Source organism: Scyliorhinus canicula, chromosome 17 (genome assembly GCF_902713615.1).
Source record: "Scyliorhinus canicula chromosome 17, sScyCan1.1, whole genome shotgun sequence".
NCBI lineage: Eukaryota > Metazoa > Chordata > Chondrichthyes > Carcharhiniformes > Scyliorhinidae > Scyliorhinus > Scyliorhinus canicula.
The window spans coordinates 39,903,765-39,927,194 of NC_052162.1; the positions used below are offsets into that span (position 1 = coordinate 39,903,765).

General features: G+C 45.4%; 1 protein-coding gene across 2 annotated transcripts in view; it reads left to right on the forward strand.

Moving 5' to 3' along the window:
- The window catches only part of gab3 (GRB2 associated binding protein 3), a 195,089-nt gene that overhangs the window by 75,471 nt on the left and 96,188 nt on the right, over positions 1–23,430 (forward strand). For both annotated transcript variants that reach the window (XR_005457637.1, XM_038774678.1), the window contains exon 2: positions 15,656–15,956. Coding sequence is in view for 1 of the 2 variants with exons in the window: in XM_038774678.1 (XP_038630606.1) it covers positions 15,656–15,956 (301 nt within the window). In the remaining variant the exon portion in view is untranslated. The remainder of the gene's footprint in view (positions 1–15,655; positions 15,957–23,430) is intronic.

A 23,430-nucleotide genomic window follows, 5' to 3' on the forward strand; every position in this document is an offset into this window, starting at 1 on the left:
CTTTCCCAATCTTTCATCGTTTTGTTTTGTTCATTGTCATCTGACCTGTCAAATGCTCCTAGACTCAGCATTTTGTTAAAAAAAAACTTCCTTTTTTTTGTATGTTATTTTGATAAACAAAATCAACTTCCAGATATCGAGGGGAACTTTTTTTTATTTTCGAGTTTCTCAGGCACTTGTGTTTTCACTGTGTTTGGACACACGGCAAGGGCTGCAATTCTTGGAAGAGAACTATTTTAGCAATGGAGTATTGAGTGCTTACTTGCCATATTTAATGTCGCAGTTATTCTCTGTCACCTGACGGTAGTTCATTCTCAAAGGATCAGCATTGACTGTGTTAATAATAGAACAGGAACGAGAGAAGCTGCTGACTGTCTTATGAGATGCACACAGCACACTGCTGGTAAATGTTGTTATTTTAAGTAGACAGAATCAGAAAAAGATCGTGAGACTGATAACAATCATGCAAATGTGACCCAGCTGAATTGTACCAATGTGCACATGCATTGCAATATGAATACTGCATTTTAATGTGTGCATAATTTATTTTATTCTTTTGTTTATCTTTATCCAAAACATACAGATAAAGTGAAACCAATCTAGTGTTAAAGCTAAAAAGATCAGAAGGCCCCTGGTTTGAACCCTTGTTAGTTGACCATGGTGCCAGGGGCACGGGAGTGGAAAAAATTAGCCAGGGTTAATGTTTATTATCACTATCTGGTGCCTGCACCTTCTCTCGCCTCAACCCCTGTTTAAGACTTTGTCTAAATTGTAATATCTCCCAAGGTCAAATAGCCTGATGATATTCACCCTTCACAGTAATTTATAAAGAATAGTCACTTGGTTGAGGTACCAGATGATTGTCAGCACCCACAAGACTGTTTTGCAATATTAGTATTGAGTTGGTGAAGAAAGCTGGGGAAATGTTTATTTTAAATATTAGTACTTAATATGGTATGCGCTAATGTTTTTGTGTTATACTGCATAGATATCTGATCAAAATTCAAAGGTTGGTATAATTATGCCTAATTTTACCACATTGTTAAGAATTGCACTGTACGTCTGCATTACCAGCACATGGAGATTAAATATAGACTTCTGCCTGTAGTCATATGTTGCGTCAGTTGTATTTTAACATCTTTATTGGAAATCAAGCACTGCCTCCCCTACCCGTCCGCCCACACACAGACACATACACACATTTTCACAATGTAAGAAAGGTCATAGATCCCTGGTTTCAAGTGTTCATAGATGGAGCTGTATTACATTTGTTACCTTCCTAGATAATACAAAATCCCATTTACAATCCCATAGGAGCCTTGCAGGCTTCTGGCATCAATCCCAGATAAACTGTAAGGTAAATAATAAATGTGACCATTTGGATGCTAAAAATATGCCATAATTTTGTCTTGAAACTGTTAGCTGCACGTTTTAACACAAGGGGCATGATTTACCCACCGCGTTACACCCGAAAAGCGGCGTGATAAGATGCGGCCGATAGATGCCGAGAGATCCCTCTTGCGGGATCAACCCGGCCCGCTATGCCTTGAGAGATCCAATACGATCTCACGCAACGTCGCTGTGTGAATCCCACCCATTGTTGGCAGATCACTTTTTAGCAAATCTACGTATTAGAGCAAGATGGCTAGTCTCACTCTACTATGCGCTCCCATGATCTAACCAGTGTTGGGATCTAACCCCTTCACCTTGGAGTACATGTGCAAGTGCCATTCAGTGCTGCTCTCCACAAATGAGGACCAGGCAGAATGGCACTGGTGGGGGTCTCCCAGAGGATCGGAAACCCCCAGGTGCTTGTCTTCTGGGCAGCGTAGCACCTTGGCATTGTTGGTGCCACCTTGGCACTGCCAGCCTGGTTCCCTGGCACTGCCACCTGGGTGCCATTCTGGCACTGCCAAAGTGCCCAGGTGGCACTGCCAGGCTGGAAGTGCAAAGGTGCCAAGCTGGCATTTTCCCCTGCAGGATATTTCACAGGGGTGCCCTATGCGGGTGAAAGGGGCTTGAGGACCCCCTTATAGGTGAGTTGGAGCTTTGGGGGCGGTTCAAGAGATCGAGACGGCAATTCAAAATGGTGTCACGATCTCTTGCACTGAGGAGTTACGGTGTGGTGATATGATTTGCATAGCTATCTGCCATTGGTGCAGAACACCGGCTTACCATTGGCCCTGGTCGGTCATGTGCCTCTCGACCGATTGGTTGAGACCAGTCATGTGACAGCTCTCCGATTGGTCGAGAGGCTGAGTTAACCACGCCTCCTTACCGAGGTATAAATAGTCGGAGCGCCCGGCGGTCGTCCATTTTATCGTAGACAACCACAGGGCTAAGTTCTAGCTTATTAAAGCCTAACTTTTGTATAGCAACTCGGCTCTCGTGCAATTGATGGCTCATCATGCGGCAAGCAGACCTCCTCAGTGCTGGAAATGGGAATGAGTGCAGCCTCGTCGGGGAGTTTCCCACTAAGGCCCCAAATCTACCCGAATGGAAACAGAGTCCCGTTCAATAGCATGGGGTTTCTTACCACTCCGAGCGCCGGGAAATACCCTGTTAAAGGCGACTCTCTTCCCAGGGAATTCGGGTATGTCACACCCAAGGTGAGGGAACAATTCGGACCTAATTGCACCTACTTTCCAAGCGCAGAACCAGGCATAAATCCATCAATTTTGTGGCATTGTTTCTTAGCCACAAGGGCTATGAAATGTGTCCAACACCAATTGGTACAGCTAATATTTCAGGCATCCATGATGACTGCCTGGAACAATCATTAGACCCCTTACATATGTAAATGAGGAACCAAATGCCAATTTTATCTTAAATCGGATGGCGCCAAGTGTTGAAGGTGCCAAGGCCAGGCCTGCTCCACTCATGTTTGTAAACAATCACTGAGGGTAAGAATTACCGCCCAACAAAAACGGTAAAAAAAACCATAATATTAAACATTGATGTAGTTACACTATAGGACAGGGTATTCCAAAAGAAATAAGTGGGGCATGTAAAAATCATTCATGGGTGACTTCTAAATGAAGATTCAATAAATCAGATTGGCAAAGGTAGTCTGGGGAATGAGTCTGTAGTGTGTATTGGGGGCAATTTTTTGCAGCAGTACATTCTAACACCAACCATGGAAAAGGCTTTTCTGAATCTGATTTTTTGCAATGACACAGGCAAACCTTTAAGCACATTTTTGGTAACTCTCAACAAAGACTTACCTCCGTGAGAAAGAAGGATGCATCACCTGTTGTAAACTAAGCAAGTTAAGAATAGTATCAAATTGAAAGAAATACTGTACAATTTTTTCTTTCATTTTTACAGGATGTGCGCTTCGCTGGCCAGGCCAGTATTTGTTGCCCATCCCTAATTGCCCTTGAAAAGTTGGTAGTGAGCTGCCTTCTTGAACCACTGCAGTCCGTATGGTGTAGGTACACCCACTGTGCAATTACCCACTCAGCGACAGTGAAGGAATAGCGATATATTTTCAAGTCAAAATGGTGAGTGACTTGGAGAAAAACTTCCAGGTGAAGTTCCAGAGAGAAGAGATTCTCTCTTGTTGGTGGCGTTCCCAAATATCTGCTGTCCTTGTCCTTCTAGATAGTAATGGTCATGCATTTGGAAGGTGCTGCCTAAGGAGCCGTGGTGAGTTCTTGCAGTTAATCTTGTAGATGGTAGACACTGCTGCGTCTGTGCATCAGTGATAGAGGGAGTGAATGTTTGTGGAAGGGGTGCAAATCACAGGCTGCTTTGTCCTGGATGGTGTCAGGCTTCTTTTGTGTTGTTGGAGCTTCACTCATTCAAGCAAGTCGAGAGGATTCCATGATACTCCTGACTTGTGTCTTTTAGGTGGTGGAAAGGCTTTGGGGAGTCAGGAGGTGAGGTACTCACCACAGGATTCATTGCCCCTGACCTGCTCTTGCAGCCACAGTATTTATATAGCTAGTCAAGTTCAGTTCCTGTTCAAAGGTAACCCCCACGGTGTTAATAGTGGGGGATTCAAGTGATGGTAAAGCCATTGAATTTCTAGGGGTGGTGGTTTGATTCTCTCTTGTTGGAGATGGAGGGGCTGGTTTAGCACACTGGGCTTTTAAAGCAGACCAAGGCAGGACAGCAGCACGATTCAATTCCCGTACCAGCCTCCCCGAACAGGCGCCAGAATGTGGCGACTAGGGGCTTTTCACAGTAACTTCATTTGAAGCCTACTTGTGACAATAAGCAATTTTCGTTTCATTTTTTTTCATGTTCATTGCTTGGCACTTGTGTGGCGCGAATGTCCCTTGTCAGTTGTCTACCCAAGCCTGGGATATTGTCCAGGACTTGCTGCATTTTCACGTGGACTGTTTCATCATCTGAAGAGTTGTGAATGGAGTTGAAAATTGTGTAATCATCAACAAATATCCCACATCTGACCTTATGATGGAATAAGGTCATCGATGAAGCAGCTGACGATGGTTGGGCCTAGGACAGTAGTGAGGATTAGTGGTAGGTCAGGTGCTTGGACAGAATTTAAGAACCAGCAAAAACTAACTAAAAAAGCAGTTAAAAGGGAGAAATTACATTATGCAAGAATGTCATCTAGAAACTTAAAAATAAATAGCAAGAGTTTCTGCAAGTTTTTAAATAAGAGAAGAATAACTACATTGCGTGTTGGTCCCCAAGCTAGTAAGTCTGGGGAATCAATAATGGAAAACATGGAAATGGCAGAGGCGTTGAACAGATATTTGTGTCAGTTGTCACTGCAGAAAACTTTGGAAAATTCCTAAAGATACTTGAAAAATCAAGTGATGAAAAGGAGAGAGAAACATAAAATCATCACCAGGGAAAAGGTATTGGGAAAAGAGTTAGACCCAAAGCTGACACATCGCCAGGGCTTGATAGCTTGCATCCTAAGGCCTTCAAGGCTTCAGCAATATAGAAGCATTGGTTATAATCTTCCTAAATCCATTAGATTCTGGATGGTTCCCAGCAGATTATTCAAGAGGGAGAAAAATGTTTATTAGAGTTCTTTGAGGATGTTACAATGAAGATGGAGCAAGGGGAATCCTAGATGTGGTGTACTTGGATTTTCAGAAGGCATTTGATAAGGTGCCATGTCAAAGATTTCACACAAAATAATAGCTCATGGCGGAGGGGGTAACATATTAGCATGGATGAAGGATTAGTTGGCTAACAGGAAGCACCGACTAAGGATAAATATTTAATAAGATAAAGATAAAGGAAAAAAAATGTTCTTGGGTTGGCAACCTGCAATCAATAGAGTGCCACAACTGTCAGTACTGGGGCTTCCACTATTCAGAATTTAGGTTAATATACTGGATGAAAGGACCGAATGTAGCTAAATTTACAATGACACTAAGATAGCTAAGAAAGTAAGTTGTCAAGGGGAGGTAAGAGTCAACAAAATGATATAAATAGGCTCAGTGAATGGGGAAAAAAACCTGATGGGCAGAGTACAACATGGGAAAATGTAAGCTTGTGCTCTTTGACAAAAAGAATAGAAAAGCAGTATGCTATTTAAATGGAGAAAGATGGAAGAGCTTGGTTGGACAGAGAGATCTGCCTGTCTGGTTCATGAATCACAAAACATTACATGCAAATGCAACAAGTGATTGGGAAGACGAAAGGGAATGGCACACAAAGGTCGCAAGGTTTTACTGCAGCTATACAATCTTGATGAGTCGACATCTGAAGTGTAGCATAGTTTTCGCCTCCTTATTTGAAAAAGGATATAACTGTGTTAGAAGTAGTTCAGAGATGTTTTCCTCATTCCTGGAATAAAAAGCTTTTCTTATGAAGGAAGCGGGAACAGGTTGGGCCTGAATCCAATGGAGTTTAGAAGAATGAGAAATTATCTTATTGAAAAATATACGATCCTAAAAGAACTTGATGGTGTGGATACGGCACAATAACCCCTCTTATGGGGAGAATAGAACTAAGGGGTCTCCCTTTAAAACGGAGATGGAAATTTCTGTGGAATTCTCTTCCCAGAGAGCAGTGGAGGCTGAATTATTCAAGGCTCAGTTAGATATATTTTGAATAGACAAGGGAGATGAGGGCTTTGGTGGGCAGACAGGAGAATGGAGTTGAGGCCACAATCAGGTCAGCCATGATCATATTGAATGGTGGAGCAGGCTCAAAGGGCCAAATAGCCTGCTCCTGTTCCTCTGTTTCTTTTGTTCTTTCACAAAAAGTGAAACTTTCAAATTCTACATGGAGCCAGACGAAACAGAAGTGCTCCTCCCAGGTCTACTGCTCTTTTTGAGTGTCACAGTTGATACACATGATAACTACCCTCCACAGCTTGCACCATCCTTCCCCAATCTTCTGGGACGACCTCAGAATCACTTAATAGGCAACGCATGTGACCAAAATTCATACCCTTGAAATGGGTGAACTGCCCCAGGCAGAACAACAGTTAGCTCTCCCAAATAATAGAGATTTGGCGTGAGATCCAGTTTGGGGTGAGCCTCAGGCCTCCTGGTTGTGGCACACTCTGTGTAATTTTATCAGCTTGATTTTCAATGTGACTTATATTTAACAGTATTACATAATGTTCCAGGTCGTCAAACGTGTTAAGAAATTACCTATTCCTTTCTCTCTCAATACTGGAGATGCTGACATTTGTTGCGGTATCTGGGCTTTTGCCAATGCCAGTGACCGTCCTTGCCTAAATTGCTATTCTTCATGAGTGTGCCTATTGAGTGAGTGTAGGACACATGACTTTAGACACCATCACAGTTGAGTTCAACTCTGTGCTCGCATGACATCCAAACGCATATTTTCCAGTTGGTTAACAATCAGGAACAGGAACCTCCGCTTTCTTTTTTGAAGACATTCTTTAAAACTTTCCTCTATGTGCAAGCTTTGATCATCTGACTTAATATCTCCTTATGTGACTCAATGTCATACTTTGAAACATCCTGTTGAGCATCTTGGGATGTTTTATTATGTCAACGATGTTATTTTAAATATAAGTTGTTGTTGATGGATTGATGCTCCTTCCACAAACATTCAATCCCTCCACTACTAACGCACAATGGCAGTCATGTGTACCAACTACAAGATGCACTGCAGGAATTCAGGAAGGTTCCTTAGGCAGCACCTTCCAAACCCACGACCACTACCATCTAGAACAGGGGTGGGCAAACTTTTCCGTGCAAGGGCCACATTCAGAAATTCACAATTTTAAAGGGCCGCTTAGTATATTAAGTAAAATAATTACTTCACACGGTTATGATTCTGGGCGCCTCATATAGAACATAGAACAGTACAGCACAGAACAGGCCCTTCGGCCCTCGATGTTGTGCCGAGCAATGATCACCCTACTCAAGTCAACGTATCCACCCTATACCAGTAAGTAACCCAACAGCCCCCCCCCCCCATTAACCTTAAAAAAACATTTTTTTTTTAATTTTAAAAAAAAATATATTTTTTTAATTTTTGTTATGACTTGGTGGGCCGCATAAAGACCTTCGGCGGGCCGCATGCGGCCCGCGGGCCATAATTTGCCCACCCCTGATCTAGAAGATCAAGGGCAGAAATTACCTGGTAACACCACGACCTGGAGATTCCCCTCCAAGTCACTCGCCACCCTGATTTGGAAATATATCCCCATTCCTTCACTGTCGCTGGGCAAATTCCTGGAACTTCCTCCCTAACAGCACTGTGGGTGTACCTACACCGCAGGGACTGCAGCAGTTAAAGAGCATAGCTCACCACCACTTTATGAAGGGCAACTAGGGATGGGCAATAAATGCTGACCTAGCCAGCGAAAGCTACATCCCATACACTAATTAAAAAAAAAAAAGAAAAACATCTTCAAGGCCCACTCCACAATTTTCAGGTTCAAATTTGTCACATCTTCTTTTAATTTAAATGTTCATCAGGAACATAACATTGGAAAGTTGAAGAAAAGAGGAAAGACATTTTCAGTGGTAAAAACTTACAATTTCATCGAAACAATACCAAGTCTTTTATTTTTTACATTGGAGTACCTTTATCCTTTAAAACATCTAAAGTACTGCAAATAAGCACAGTAGCAGATAAATGATGTGGTCATCTAAGGCTTACGTCATGTTTGATGAATAATTGATTTGCAGTTACTCAGAACTGACAAATATAAGTATAATTATAGTTATGTGGGAATATATACAGGACAGTGACTAGATTATTTGGTTACTGGATTCCACTATAATACAAATATAGATAGTACTGAATCCATAGTAAATGGAGAGTATCCTGCAATAGGTGCAAAGCGTGATATTTTTTAGATTGTAGATCGAATTTTGACTGACTTCTTCCCAGTGTATCGAGTCACAGTACACCAGTACAAACGGCAAGGCTGCCATTATCTAATCAGAGAAATGACCTCAGACATGTATTCATTCTATTGAAAGGCTACATAAAGTACTGCTTGTTCAGTTATGTTGTGCAAGTTACTGTAATTCACTTGCAAATAATGTATCCTATTTTGTCAAACCGCACTCATGTTGTGCATCAGCAAGTAGAAAATACTGCAAATACCATGGGCGGGATTCTCCGATCCTGCGCGCCAAAATCACGATCGGTGCAGGGGCAGAGAATGGGCATCAAACCCGGAACTCAGTTCAACGCCGCTCCCTCGATTCTCTGGTCCCTGGAGAATCATCACGCATGCGCGGTCTACACACTGCGGGTCGGGGGTCATTGACAGGCCCCCATGATGATTCTCCGACATAAACTGGCTGAGTTCCCGACGGCATGGTTCTAACCATGTTTTTCCTGTCGGGAACGGCTAGTGGCGTCGGCGGAGTCAGTCCACAGCCACCCTGGGTGGGGGGGGTGCGGGGAGATCCTCCACCGGGGCTGGGCGTGGGGGGGGCCTCACAGGCAGCCAGGCTATCGATCAGGGGCCACCGATCCGCAGGCGCACGCGATCTTGGGGTGGGGGTGGGCCTATGTTTTTGGTGCTGGTCGCGGTGTGGGTCTGTCATGTCGCGCGGGGCGACCAATGTAGGCCGCCGTCGTGCGCATGCGCGGACCCCCGACTGGAAATGCAGTGCCCCGTATTGGCAGCCGGAGCTACAAGGACTACTCTGGGGCCCTGCTAGCCCCCTTCAGGTAGGAGAATCACTTTGGACTTTCTTCAGGAAAGTCCAGAGTGATTCCACTGGCGTGGGTACATAGCCCCATTATTGGAGAATTCTGCCCTGTAAGTCTGAAAGCAAAGTGCAATAAATTGGATATACAGTACCTCTAGAAATACAGAGGTCACTCAACATTTTCTCATTTGTTCATGGAATCTGAGCGTCATTGGCAAGGACAACATTGATATCCTATCCCTAATTGCCTTTGAGAAGGTGGTGATGAGCTGCCTTCTTGAGCCAGTGTAGTCCATGTGGTAATTGCCTGGCACCTATGTGACATTAATGTCATTTGCAATTTATCAAATCTGAATGTTGGCCAGATGTTGCTTCACATGGACACAGATGACTAGTATGTGAGGAGTCTTAAGTGCTGCTGAACATTGTGCAATAATCAGTGAATATCCACATTTCTGACATAACAGTAGAGAGGTAATTGATGAAGCAACTGAATATGGTTGCGCCTAGGACACTATCCTAAAATACTCCTGCAGTAATGTCATGGGACTGAGATGATTCACCTACAACAACCTGGATATAACCATCCATAATTGCCCCTGTGAAGGTGGTGGTGAGCTACCTTCTTGAACTGCTGACGTCCATGTGGTGCAGGAGCACTCACAATGCTGTTAGGAAGGGAGTTCCAGGATTTTGACCCAGTGATAGTTCCGAGTCAGGATGGTGTGTGGCTTGGAGGGAACCTCCAGATAGTGGCATTCCTGTGTAACTGTTGCTGTTGGTCATTGCAGGCTCGGAAGGTGCATCTCGTAGCTGCCACTGCTGCCACTGTGCGTTGGTGGCGGAGGAAGTGAATGTTGAAGGTGGTGGATGGGGTGCTAATCAAGCGGGCTGCTTTGTCCTGCTGCCCTCATGGACCAATTGAGGCCCTTATAGCCAAGTAATGACCACTTAAGGGCCGCTTCCCTTCTTGTGTGTGCTACAGAGGCCCTCATGTTATTCTCCAACAGGTCTCCCCTCCAAACCTGTCCATCCCACAACCACAACCCTCCCCCCTCACCAGGGCCTGCCAGCCTGGTGAGATCTCAGAATTACCTTACAGTTGGGCTCCATTGCATCACATTTTCCTTCAGAAAGTGCTGCTGTCTCAGCAGTGGCCATTGCTACTGGGGCCAGAGAGCCAACAATCACTTGATTGCGCTGGCAGTTCAGGACATGGGACAAAGCCTATTAATGGCCTAATCGCTATAATATGTCTTCAGGGTGAGTCAACGAGCGCGGGTGAACCAGCCAAGGGCATTGATGGCAGGGAGTAGTGGGGTGGGGTATGTGAAGAGAAAAAGATTGCTGAAGAGGGCAGCACGGTGGCGCAGTGGGTTAGCCCTGCAACCTCACAGCGCCGAGGTCCCAGGTTCGATCCCGGCTGTGGATCACTGTCTGTGTGGAGTTTGCACATTCTCCCCGTGTTTGCGTGTGTTTCACGCCCACAACCCAAAGATGTGCAGGCCAGGTGGATTGGCCATGCTAAATTGCCCCTTAATTGGAAAAAATGAATTGGGTACTCTAAATTTATTTTTTAAAAAGATTGCTGAAGACAAATGTAGGTCCCTTACAGTCAGAATTTATAATGGGGAATGACGAAATGGTTGACCAATTAAATACATACTTTAGTTCTGTCTTCATAAAGGAGGAGACAGATAACATACCAGTAACGTTGGGGAACACAGGATTTAATGAGACAGAAGAACTGAGGGAAATGGGTATTAGTCGGGAAATGGTGTTTAGGAAAATTGATTGGATTGAAGGCCGATATATCCCCAAGGTCTGATAATTTACATGCGAGAGTACTTAAAGGAAGTGGCCTTAGCAACAATGGGTGCATAGGTGGTCACCTTCATAGATTCTATAGACTTTGGAACTGTTCCTACAGATTGGAGGGCAGCTAATGTAACCCCACTATTTAAAAAGGAAGATAGAGAGAAAACAGGGAATTATTGACCAGCCTGTCTGAGGTTAGTAGTGGGGGAAGTACGAGAGTCCATTATAAAAGGCTTTGTCCAAATGGCAGGCAGTGACTACTGTACCAATCCTACCCATCCCTAATTGCCCTCGAACTGAGTGGTTGAACCCAGTGACTTACGTGGGCATTTAAGGGTCAACCACAGGGCAGCATGGTGGCGCAGTGGTTAGCACTGATGCCTCATGACGCAGCGCACCCTGGTTTAATTATGTCCTTAGGTCCCTGTCCATGTGGAGTTTGGACATTCTCTGCACGTTGGTGTGGGTCTCACCCCCCATAACCAAAAGATGTACAGGGTAGATGGATTGGTCATGCTAAAATTGCCCCTTAAATTAAATTTTTTTTTAAATGGTCAACCACACGTGTGGGTCTGGAATCACCTATGGGCCAGAACGGATAAGGATGGCAGATTTCCTTCCTAAAGGACATAAGTGAACCAGATAGGTATTTTACGGCAATCGGCAGTGGATTCATGGTCATCATTACACTTTTCATTCCAGATGTTTGTTGAATTTAAATTTCACAGTCTGCCGTGGTGGGATTCAAACCGGGGTCAGAATATTACCTTAATCTCTGTATTACTAGTCTAGTGACAATACCACTACACCACCCCCTCCCTTGGCCTTTACAGCCAGAGGATTTGAGCACAGGAACAACAACGTCTTGCTGCAATTATACAGGACCTTGATGAGGCCACACCTGGAATATTGTGTACAGTTTTGGTCTCCTTATATGAGGAAAGATATTCTTGATATGGAGGAAGTGCAGAGAAGGTTTACCAGACTGATTCCTGGGATGGCGGACTGACCTATGAGGAGATATTGAGACAGTTAGGATTCTATTCACTGGAGTTCAGAAGATTGAGGGAGGATCTCATAGAAACCGATAATATTTGAACAGGATTAGATCGGGTAGATGCAGGAAAGATGTTTCCGATGGTGGGGGTGTGCAGAACCTGGGGTCACCATCTAATAATATGGGGTAAGCCCTTTAGGACTGAGATGAGAAAAAGCTCCTCAGCTAGAGACTGGTGAGCCTGTGGAATTCGCTATCACGGAAAGCAGTCGAGGCCAAAACATTGTGGGCGGGATTCTCTGATCCTGAGGCTAAGTGTTGATGCCGCCGTAAACACCGTTGCGTTTCTCGACGGCGTCAACATGGCCTCAGGAGCAGCAATTCTGACCCCTACAGGGGGCCAGCACGGCACTGGAGCGACCCACGCGGCTCCAGCTGCCAATCCCCGGCGTCAAACGGGCGCCACGGGGCTGCGCAGGGGCAGTGGGGCGGCGCCAATGCGCGCATTCGCAGTGCGGCCGGCGCAGAACAAAAGAGGCTCTCAGCCCGAGAGGCCGGCCCGCCGATTGGTAGATCCCGATCACGGGACAGGCCACAGCGGAGGCCCCCTCCCCCCACCCCCCACCAGGCCGCCCCCAGATGCATCCACGCCGAGATCCCGCCGGGTAAGAGCAGGTGTGGACGCCACCGGTGGGACTTGGCTTTTTTAGTGTGGCCGCTCGGCCCATCCCGGGCCGAGAATCGCCGAGGGGGCCCCGTAGAGTGCCCCCCGACTGCGCCGGCACTAATGGCAGCAATTCTCCGCTCTCCCAGGGGGGGTGAGAATCGGCGGACCAGCGTCGGGGTGGCGTGCTGCGATTCGCGCCGGTCCCGGCAATTCTCCGGCCCAGCCCCGGGGTGAGAGAACCCTGCCCAGTATGTTTTCAAGTATAAGTTAGACATAGCTCTTGGGGCAAAGGATATGGGTGGGAAATGTGGGAACAGGTTACAGAGTTGGATGGTCAGCCATGACCATAATGAATTTTTGAAGCAGTCTCGAAGGGCCGAATGGCCTACTCTTGTTCCTATTTCCTATGTTTCTATGATATGTACATCATCGCAGTGAGCAATCCCTAACCAATTTGAATAATTGCAGTGCAACTTCTTCTTCAAGCAACCAGAGTTGAGAAATCTAGATGAAAGGAAATTGCGCAGCGTGTGTTAAACCACTTTTACCACATGTGTTGTGTCGAAAACCATGTGACCGTATTTACAAAAGAATACTGTGCTAATCTCTCATCTATTCATGTTTATTTGAAATATATTTAATTGGGCCGGATTCCGGATCTTGAGACAGGAGGCCTAATAATGAAATATATTTAACTTTGATGCTTTCCCATTTGTAATTAAAGATATTGTGAATTTATCTATTTTCTAATACTTGCAAATGGAGGAAATATTTATCTGTACTATGCAGGTTATTTTAGCAGCCCTCCAATATTTCGCCCGAGTGACTATCCTTTAACATGTGAACTTAAGCAGTGAATGTTGCAAAGTTACTCACAGCATGCAGCATGATCCAAAATTAGTCAGCTCTCAGAAAAAAAGTGGAATTAAATGCCATTCACCTGTGGCGGGTTCCGTGGTGTGGAACATTTAAACAAGGTAGCGGGTGGGGACCACCCACCTTCTTGCCTCCACGCCGATGATGTCCATGGCAACGAGGCCCAAGGATGGCTTTCATACCCCAATGCCAGTTGAGGCCCTTGGGTGGGCAATTAATGCACTTTTAAGGGCCTCATCCCACCACTGCTTTTATTAATCCAGTGCGGACAGCTCGACATGTAAACCCATGTCGGGGTTCCATGCCAACTCCTTGAGGGTGATGGTGCATCCCTCATTCATAGAATGCCTACAGTGCAGTGGAGACCATTCAGCCTATTGAGTCTTCACCGCCCTCCAAAAGAGCCCCCCACCTCGGCCCAACTGCCCTCCCTATCCCTGAAATCCTGCCTAATCTTTGGACACTTTGGGGCAATTCAGCATGGCCAATCCACCTAACCTGCGCATTTTTTGGACTGTGGGAGGAAACCCACACAGACATGAGGAGAAAGTGCAAACTCCGCACAATCAAAGGCACTAGTGTCTGATTGAGAGACCCAACATCGGGAAGGGTGTGGCAGCTGAGAACCATCTCTCCTGTCCTTTAAGCTGACATCCTATTCCCCTACTCACGACCCGCCACCTCACTGCCCTTTCCCTTGGGGGCACCTTCTAAACTTTTTCTCACACGGACGTGTAAGTTTTAGGAAGAAAAGGAAAGAAGTTCAGAGGAATAGAAATTTATTTTTGCTGTTACGTTAAACTGCAAAAATCTGCAACACTATAACCAAGCTACAGATGAGAAGACTAACTTGTCAATTTACCTCCTCTGCACCTCACGGAGCACTGATTCAGTGAGAAGGCTGACCCTAACCCTAACCCTAACACTTTGTCCTCTTTGTGGACGGACCACATTTCCATTCTTGCCTCCCTCACAGTGTGTATGTTTTGGGAAGAGGGAATAAAATCAGATGGGCACTATTAACCATTCTGCCATGAATCCAAATAAAAGTCTGCACCTTTATAAATAGGTTTCAGATGAGAAATTAATTTACCACCTTACCTAATTTTCACGTTGAACACTGACTCAGTGAGTCATATGCCCTTGTTTTTCCCATTCACAAGAAGCTGATACCTGCTCAAAGGCTTGATGTAGCACCATGGAGTTCCCAGACATGATGTCTGTCTCTCAGCCCACTGTATCTACTCCGCCCTACCCCTATTGTACTTGGCAGTCTCTCTTAGAGCTTCGCAAATAGAAACCAAGCAATTGACCTTGGGTTCGTCCAATCACAGGCTGATTCCTGCCGGCATTGGTTGCTGATAGGCTCAACAGTGATTGGTTTAGCAAGCTTGCAGTACTTTGCAGAATTTTAGACCATTGCAGACCATTTAGTCTTCACCATTAAGCTCAAAAACGTGGTGGGTCGGGTCAGATTGCCTTGGGGACCGCATTCAGCCCGTGAGCTGGAGGTTCATAAAATACCTACAATGCAGAAGGAGACCACTCAGCCCATCGAGTCTGCGCCGGCCTACCGAAAGACCAACCCACCCAGGCTTACTCCCCTGCCCTATCTGCGTAACCCCATCTAACTTGACACTAAGGTGTAATTTAGCATGGCCAACACACCTAATCTGCACAACTTTGGACTGTTGGACAAGCATAGCCGAGAACCTATTGTTATGATAAATTTAAAGCAACTGAGGCCAACTCACCCCTTCTGTTGTGACAGGAGCACAACTGTTTGTCTTAGCGCCCTGTGCTAGGGAGATGATAACTCAGCCAGAACTCCCTCTACTAGTTGGTCAACATTGATCCCTCACTTTTGATGTGTGGCTGTCAGATGAGGACAAGGAAAACAGGCACTGGAGGAGGGCATTATGCCCCAATTATATCACACTGATCTATGTCTTAATTCCATCTACCAGCCTTAGTTCTGTATACCTTACCGAATGGTAGCAAAGTGGAAGTGGTTCCCCCCACTCCCAAAATAATCAGAGCACACACCAACAGTCAATATTTAGCATTGCAAATGAAGAATCACCATCGAGGTAAGGTGCAGGAACTGTATTCCAGTGAGAGTCATACACGTCAAGAGGGGGAGGGAAACATTTTTGTAAAATCTCTGCAGTTGCAGTGATGCTCAAGACTGACTATTCTCTGTTTCTCCAGGCCTGGAGGAAGCGTTGGTTCGTGCTACGTAGTGGTCGATTGAGTGGCAACCCAGACGTCCTCGAATACTACAAAACCCAACACTCCAAGAAACCGCTGCGTATGATAAACCTCACTGAATGTGAGAACATTGAAGCTGGGTTAAAGCTCAGTAAAAAGGAATTCCACAATAACTACGTTTTTGAAGTAAAGACTCCAGCTCGTACATTCTACTTGGTGGCTAAAACCGAGGACGAAATGAACAGATGGGTACGACACATCAGTCTAATCTGCGGCTTTAGTTCCAGTGATGATGGAACAGGTACAAATGATAACAGTCACTGTATTACCTGCCTCAACGTCCCCGGGATCGTGTGTGTGTGTGTGTGTGTGTGTGCGGGGGGAGGAGGAGGGGTGTTCGTGGGGAAGCTTCTTTGATGAAATTATGTTGGCTACACAAACTTAATTCTCCAGTAGGCCAGGATCTAAGGTTGGGGCCAGCCATACTCTTTCTAGCCTCTCTCACGACAATGGCTTAACATGGGGACGCGACCAAAGCCACAGATTTCAGCAATCAGCTCTTGCAGGATTTGGGTAATTCATGGCATTTTTCTGATGTTCAGTACCGGGATTCCTCACTCAGTTGCATTCAGAGCTCAGAGTGACTGAGCTCCAATAGCTGTTACTGACCCCCTGCCGAGTTGTGGAAGAAATGCATCGCACGGTGTAGCCAGTTTTGTGGGATTCCTTTCCTGGTATGGATTTCAACTTTGAGTTGATAGCTGATAGATAGCGGTCATCTGAAGGGCATGGGGGAAGGAGAGTGGCCAGGATACATCCAGCCTTCTGTTTCAGGATGTATTTCCATACTGTTTTTGGTGGTTTTGGTTCTTGGAGGAGAGGGAGGCAGGTGAGGGAAATGAAGGTGGTGTGCAGAGAAGGCTGTGTTATTGCACTGATAAAAGGATTTCTATTTAACCATTTGCTGAGGGAGATAGTCGCATCCACTGCCTGCACCTCAGCCTGACAGCAGGGAGAGCAGAAACTGATATTAATTTTTTTTTTGAGGTTGCCATTTGCAGATTCATTGTAAGCTTCTAAGTCAGGGTAAATCTCAAATTGTCAGCCCAAGATGTTCAGGCCATGAAACAGGAACTCTGGCAAATTATGTCATTGTAAATGTTACGATGTTTGAAGGATACATGTTCCTTATTTTATCAGCGAGGTTGTAACAAAACCACATTGCCCAAATCAAAAGTGAGGAATTGCTGTACATCGTAATGCACATGAATACTGAGTTGACCTCCCATCCAATCAATGACAGATTTGGCTCAAGGGGCAGAATGGCCTACACCTGCTCCTAATTCATATTTTAGTACATATCCAGCACACGTGCACCATTAGTGTGTCTCTGTTGTCATGATATGCAAACATGCAACCAATTAACACTCAGAATAGGACACAATCAATGGGGAGTCAGGACACTCAGGGGTGGCATCACCACAAGGGGGCATGACATGAACACTCTAAAAGGGATGAGGCACTCACACCCTGCCTTTTTCCACAGACAGACATCTAGAGAGTTAGACAGGGTTGATCAGCAGCATCACACCCCAACACGTGGCTTAGAGCAAGCTGGTAGTTGGACTGAGTTACGACAATTAGATTAGCAGAGAGTCAAACTCATTTGAGAACTGTGTTAATAGTTCAATAAACACGTTGAACTCATTTCAGAGTCTGGAGCATCCTTTAATTAAGACTGCATCAAGTAGCAGCCTGTGTTATCCAAAGCAGCATAACACATCTGTCTCATAAGAACATAAGAACTAGGAGCAGGAGTAGGCCATCTGGCCCCTCGAGCCTGCTCCACCATTCAATTAGATCATGGCTGATCTTTTGTGGACTCAGCTCCACTTTCCAGCCCGAACACCATAACCCTTAATCCCTTTATTCTTCAAAAAACTATCTATCTTTACCTTAAAAACATGTAATGAAGGAGCCTCAACTGCTTCACTGGGCAAGGAATTCCATAGATTCACAACCCTTTGGGTGAAGAAGTTCCTCCTAAACTCAGTCCTAAATCTACTTCCCCTTATTTTGAGGCTATGTCCCCTAGTTCTGCTGTCACCCGCCAGTGGAAACAACCTGCCCGCATCTATCCTATCTATTCCCTTCATAATTTTAAATGTTTCTATAAGATCCCCCCTCATCCTTCTAAATTCCAACGAGTACAGTCCCAGTCTACTCAACCTCTCCTCATAATCCAACCCCTTCAGCTCTGGGATTAACCTAGTGAATCTCCTCTGCACACCCTCCAGCGCCAGTACGTCCTTTCTCAAGTAAGGAGACCAAAACTGAACACAATACTCCAGGTGTGGCCGCACTAACACCGTATACAATTGCAACATAACCTCCCTAGTCTTAAATTCCATCCCTCTAGCAATGAAGGACAAAATTCCATTTGCCTTCTTAATCACCTGTTGCACTTGTAAACCAACCTTCTGTGACTCATGCACTAGCACACCCAAGTCTCTCTGAACAGCGGCATGCTTTAATATTTTATCGTTTAAATAATAATCCCGTTTGCTGTTATTCCTACCAAAATGGATAACCTCACATTTGTCAACATTGTATTCCATCTGCCAGACCCGAGCCCATTCACTTAACCTATCCAAATCCCTCTGCAGACTTCCAGTATCCTCTGCACTTTTCGCTTTACCACTCATCTTAGTGTCATCTGCAAACTTGGACACATTGCCCTTGGTCCCCAACTCCAAATCATCTATGTAAATTGTGAACAATTGTGGGCCCAACACGGATCCCTGAGGGACACCACTAGCTACTGATTGCCAACCAGAGAAACACCCATTTATCCCAACTCTTTGCTTTCTATTAATTAACCAATCCTCTATCCATGCTACTACTTTACCCTTAATGCCATGCATCTTTATCTTATGCAGCAACCTTTTGTGTGGCACCTTGTCAAAGGCTTTCTGGAAATCCAGATATACCACATCCGTCGGCTCCCCATTTTCTACTGCACTGGTAATGTCCTCAAAAAATTCCACTAAATTAGTTAGGCATGACCTGCCCTTTACGAACCCATGCTGCGTCTGCCCAATGGGACAATTTCTATCCAGATGCCCCGCAATTTCTTCCTTGATGATAGATTCCAGCATCTTCCCTACTACCGAAGTTAAGCTCACTGGCCTATAATTTCCTGCTTTCTGCCTACCTCCTTTTTTAAACAGTGGCGTCACGTTTGCTAATTTACAATCCACCGGGACCACCCCAGAGTCTAGTGAATTTCGGTAAATTATCACTAGTGCATCTGCAATTTCCTTAGCCATCTCTTTTAGCACTCTGGGATGCATTCCATCAGGGCCAGGAGACTTGTCTACCTTTAGCCCCATTAGCTTGCCCATCACTCCCTCCTTAGTGATAACAATCCTCTCAAGGTCTCATTCCTTCTCCAGTATTCAGCAACCTCCATTCGACTTTGCTGACATAGTGAACACAGTGGAGTCATGAAAGTGGTCAAGTTTTTGGAGTATTTTTGATTTAAGCGAAATGTCTGATTTAGAAGCTGCGAAGTAGGTATAGCTGTTTGAGGTGAAATATTTTTGATTAATTTCTGGACTGGCTTGGATTTGGAAAACCATTGCAAATTATGCAGCCAGAGAAATCCAGAATGAGTTGGATGTAATATATTAGTGGACTGATTGAAACAACCGTGTGCAGGGCATAGAGAGAACATGTGACAATACATGTTGTACTAATGGTGTCAAAATGCCTAATGTTGAAGATCCAGTATCTTAGTGGACTTGGTACTCAACAAGTCCAATCGCTGCAGAGTGCCAAAGAAATTGAATGCTAAATGAGAGAGCCAAACCTGTGGAGTATAGTCAAAGGAGAGCATGATGCAATTGTGTGGTGCTTTTGGTTAAACTGTACCTCTAGAACTATATCCAGTTCTAGCCACCATAAATACAAACAAAAAATTAAAACTGCAAACGGGTTAGAAAGAGCCATGAAGCTGATCCCAAGTTTTGAATTACGAGGAAAACCTGGAGAAATATAGGCATTTCAGAGGGAGTGACTGAAGGGTGACCTTATAGAGATATATAAGGTTTTAAACAGTTTTTAAATTATTTTTTACGGGATGTGGGCATCCCAGGCTAGGCCAGCATTTATCGTCACTGTGGAAGCGGTAAATCCGAAATATTTAATTGCGAGTGACGGGTGAAAAGACACATGTTCAAACAAGTAAAAAGCAAGTTTAGGATTCATGTCTGTAAGTCCTTCAGTGAAGCATGCTCACACATGCGGGGAACTCATAGGTGCAGAGTGGAGAAGAAAATTCTGAAATCATATCTAAAAACGATATTATATGATGGTTTGAGTGGCAGGTAGATCTTTAGGATGGGCATACCTCGAGGACTGAATGTTCTTCCTCCTCTTGTACTTATCCTGTAATCCCGTGAAGGCCATAATTTGGCGATTATGCAAAGAAAGGTAACTTTTCTACATCCCTGCACTGAATCAAGTTGTGATGAACATTTCTGGATTTTTCTATCAAGTCTGATGTCAGAGAAGCTCTCATTGTTTGGAGCAATTTTCTGACAAAATAGAAACATCTCTCGACGCTTCGGCATTTCAAGTCACTTCCTTTGTAATTGCGGATAGCAGTCGTGCAATTTATTCCACCCTGATAATTACAGTTCTACCTACTGATTCTGACATTTCAGGGACCGTACTCATTTTGTCAAAATAAGCAGTTTGCTTTGAATTGACGTAAAAGTGACCAGGGCACCATGAATCATTGGCTCAAGACCCAATCCTTACTCTGATCTGCATAGTTCAAAGTAACATTATTTAATAAAGAAAATTCTACTTGTCACAAATAGTAATAGTAGATATTAGATCATAAAAGTGCCAATTGCAGAAAACAGATATGGGTCTTACAAAAAAGCTTGAATACCCAACTCTGATCAGTTCCCATTATTGAAATGAAATGAAAAAATGAAAATCGCTTATTGTCACAAGTAGGCTTCAAATTAAGTTACTGTGAAGAGCTCCTGGTCGCCACATTCCGGCGGCTGTTCGGGTAGGCTGGTACGGGAATTCTGCTCTGCATTATTCTGCTCTGATTAAATTTTGACACTGTCACTTTTGTTGCCTGGGATGTAGCTGACCCTTGACCTGTATACGAAGCTTTTCTCCTGGGGAACAGTAGCTCTGCTGACTTATCGGCCTATTTCCAGTAACATCAACACCACTGGCAGTGCCTGGCAGAAGCTCTTCATCTGCTGTACCATTAGCTCCAAGGCCAACCAGGCAGTCAGTATCCACCAGGGCACCACCTACCCAGCTGCTAGGGCCTTCCAACACAAAAAAAGTGCGATCAGAATTTATAAATATGGAAACCTTGGCGGGGAAGGAATGACAGATGAGCTCAGTCATCATAAGTAATAAGTGAAATAAGCCATGAATGCTGATAGAGGCTTAATATGGGCAGGATCCTGTGGTCCCCCTGCCGTATGTTTCTCAACGGCGCACTGTTCGTGAAGCAGGATTCTATACTCCCGCCGCTTGAAGCCACCTCACGTCAACAGGATACCTGCGGGCAGGGGTGCACTGTTGGCGTGAAAAATGAATCGCAGCAGTCGGAGAATTCTGGTATTAGTGTGCAAAGGCTAGAGTAGGACTTTCCCTTTTTGTAAACATAAGTGAGATGTTTGTCTAAGTAAATAGGACGTTTGTATTGTAGCTGTGTTTTTTTTCCTGTTTTTATTCAGTGAAGAAAGCTATGTGTACTAATTTTTCTTCTTGGTCAGTTGAATAAAACAGAGTGATGATGGTCGGATATGTCTGCTCCTGCGGGAGGCGAGGAAGGAGGCAGACAGGTCTGAACATTTGGTGGGTTGGCATCGGGGCCGATACCAGACAGTTTCCCAACAGAAGTAAGTTCTGAGTAGGAAAGCCCATGGTCGATATTCCCACCCCCGCATCTGCTTGATTCACTTAAGTGTCTGCTTAAGGGCTTCTTCCTGCCTCCAACCTGAGACTTTAAATAATTTCATCAAATAGTGAGGTGAAGGGGGCATTCTGTATTTAGGGGCAGTCCCCTAAAGATGGAACCTCCCCTTTCTCCCTACCCGCCAGCAGCCTTAAACCTAAACACTGCTCCCCCCAACCGACTCAAAACCACTCTTCCTGAAACGCTGGACTTACCTGAGTCCGGGGATCCATGAGTTCCTCTTCATCCTCCTCTCACAGTCCCAGCAGTGCCCAGTAACGTGCTCTTGGCACTGCCAGGACTGGTAGAGCTGCTGGCCAGTCAGATTGGCCTGCAGCTCCAGAGGGGTGTACATCCTCCCCAGTGAGGAACATAAGTCCCGCACTGCTCCTATTTAGCCTGCTCATTGGTGAGTCGACATGAAGTACGTTGGTTCCACTTTGCTTCTGCAATGGGGGGGGGGGGGGGGGGGGGGGGCGCGCGCGCTGTGTGCCATCTTCCGCCCCTGCATTATACAGTCCTAATTTTCTTCTCAGCCGCAGCAGATGGCCACTCAATCAGTGCTGTCCATTAGCTTGAATTTACTTTTTTAAGGGAATGCTGCTGTTTGTGGTGTTTTCGTTTTGGAGGGGTCGATTTGCGATCTTGGATGTTCCTTACGGGTAAAGTGTATGTATGGTGGGACCCGCTGGGTGAAGTTGCCAACTGAGTGGCATTCAGGTGGGTAGGATGGCCATTTGCACAGGCCAAGGAGGGACTGGAGGGGGGAGGGGCGGAGGGTTGTGTAGGGGGGCCTTCGAGCGGAAGCTGCCACGCTGGCAGGTAATGCTGATGAACAGAGGTTTGGTGCGGGGGGAAGCCGTGAGAGGTGGCCAGGCGGGAGGAGGGGAGGAGAGTGGGAGGGGGGGGGTTCCGACATGGCAGAGTTGGAGACTGAGCGTGGTCATGGGCGGAGAGGGGGCGCCGTCTTGAATGGGCCCAGTTTAGGGTGGTATTGAAGAAGGTAGAACCGGACAGGGATGATAGTGGATGGTGGGGAGGCGTAAGCCACCGGTAAGAAATCTAACATGGAACATCCTTGGGTTAAACGAGCCGATTCACGGGTTTTTGCACACCTGAGGCGTTTGAAGGCGAAGGTGATCTTTTTACTGGAGACACACCTTTGGGTCAAGGACCAGGTTAGGTTGAGGAAGGGATGCGTGGGAAAAGTATTTCACTTGGGACTTGACTCGAAGTCGAGATGGATGACCATTCTGTTGAACAAAAGGATGGAGTTTGTGGGGGGCCAAGGAACTAAGGGACCCGGGAGGTAGATATGTGATAGTGAGTGGGGTTATGATGGGTACGCTTGTCTAGTTAACGTATATGTGCCGAATTGGGATGATGTGACATTTGTGAAGGGTTTACTGGGAACAATGCTGGGCTTAGACATGCATCAGTTGATTATGGATGGAGACTTTAATTGTATTATGGAACTGAGGCCAAGCCGCAAGTCAATGGGAAGGTTGAGGATGGCGAAGGAGTTGGGTGGGTTTATGGAACATATGGAAATGGTTGATCCATGGTGCCTTAAGAACCCAGTTGGGGTTGGGGGGGGCGGAGTTACTTCTTGTATTTGAGAATTGATTTCTTCGTGGTGAGACAAGCGGTGTTGTTGTTGATGAGGGTGGTCATAGTCATAGATGTTTACAGCACGGAAACAGGTCCAGCATGTCCATGCCACCCAGTTTCTATCACTAAGCTAGTCGCACTTGCCTGCATTTGGCCCATATTCCTC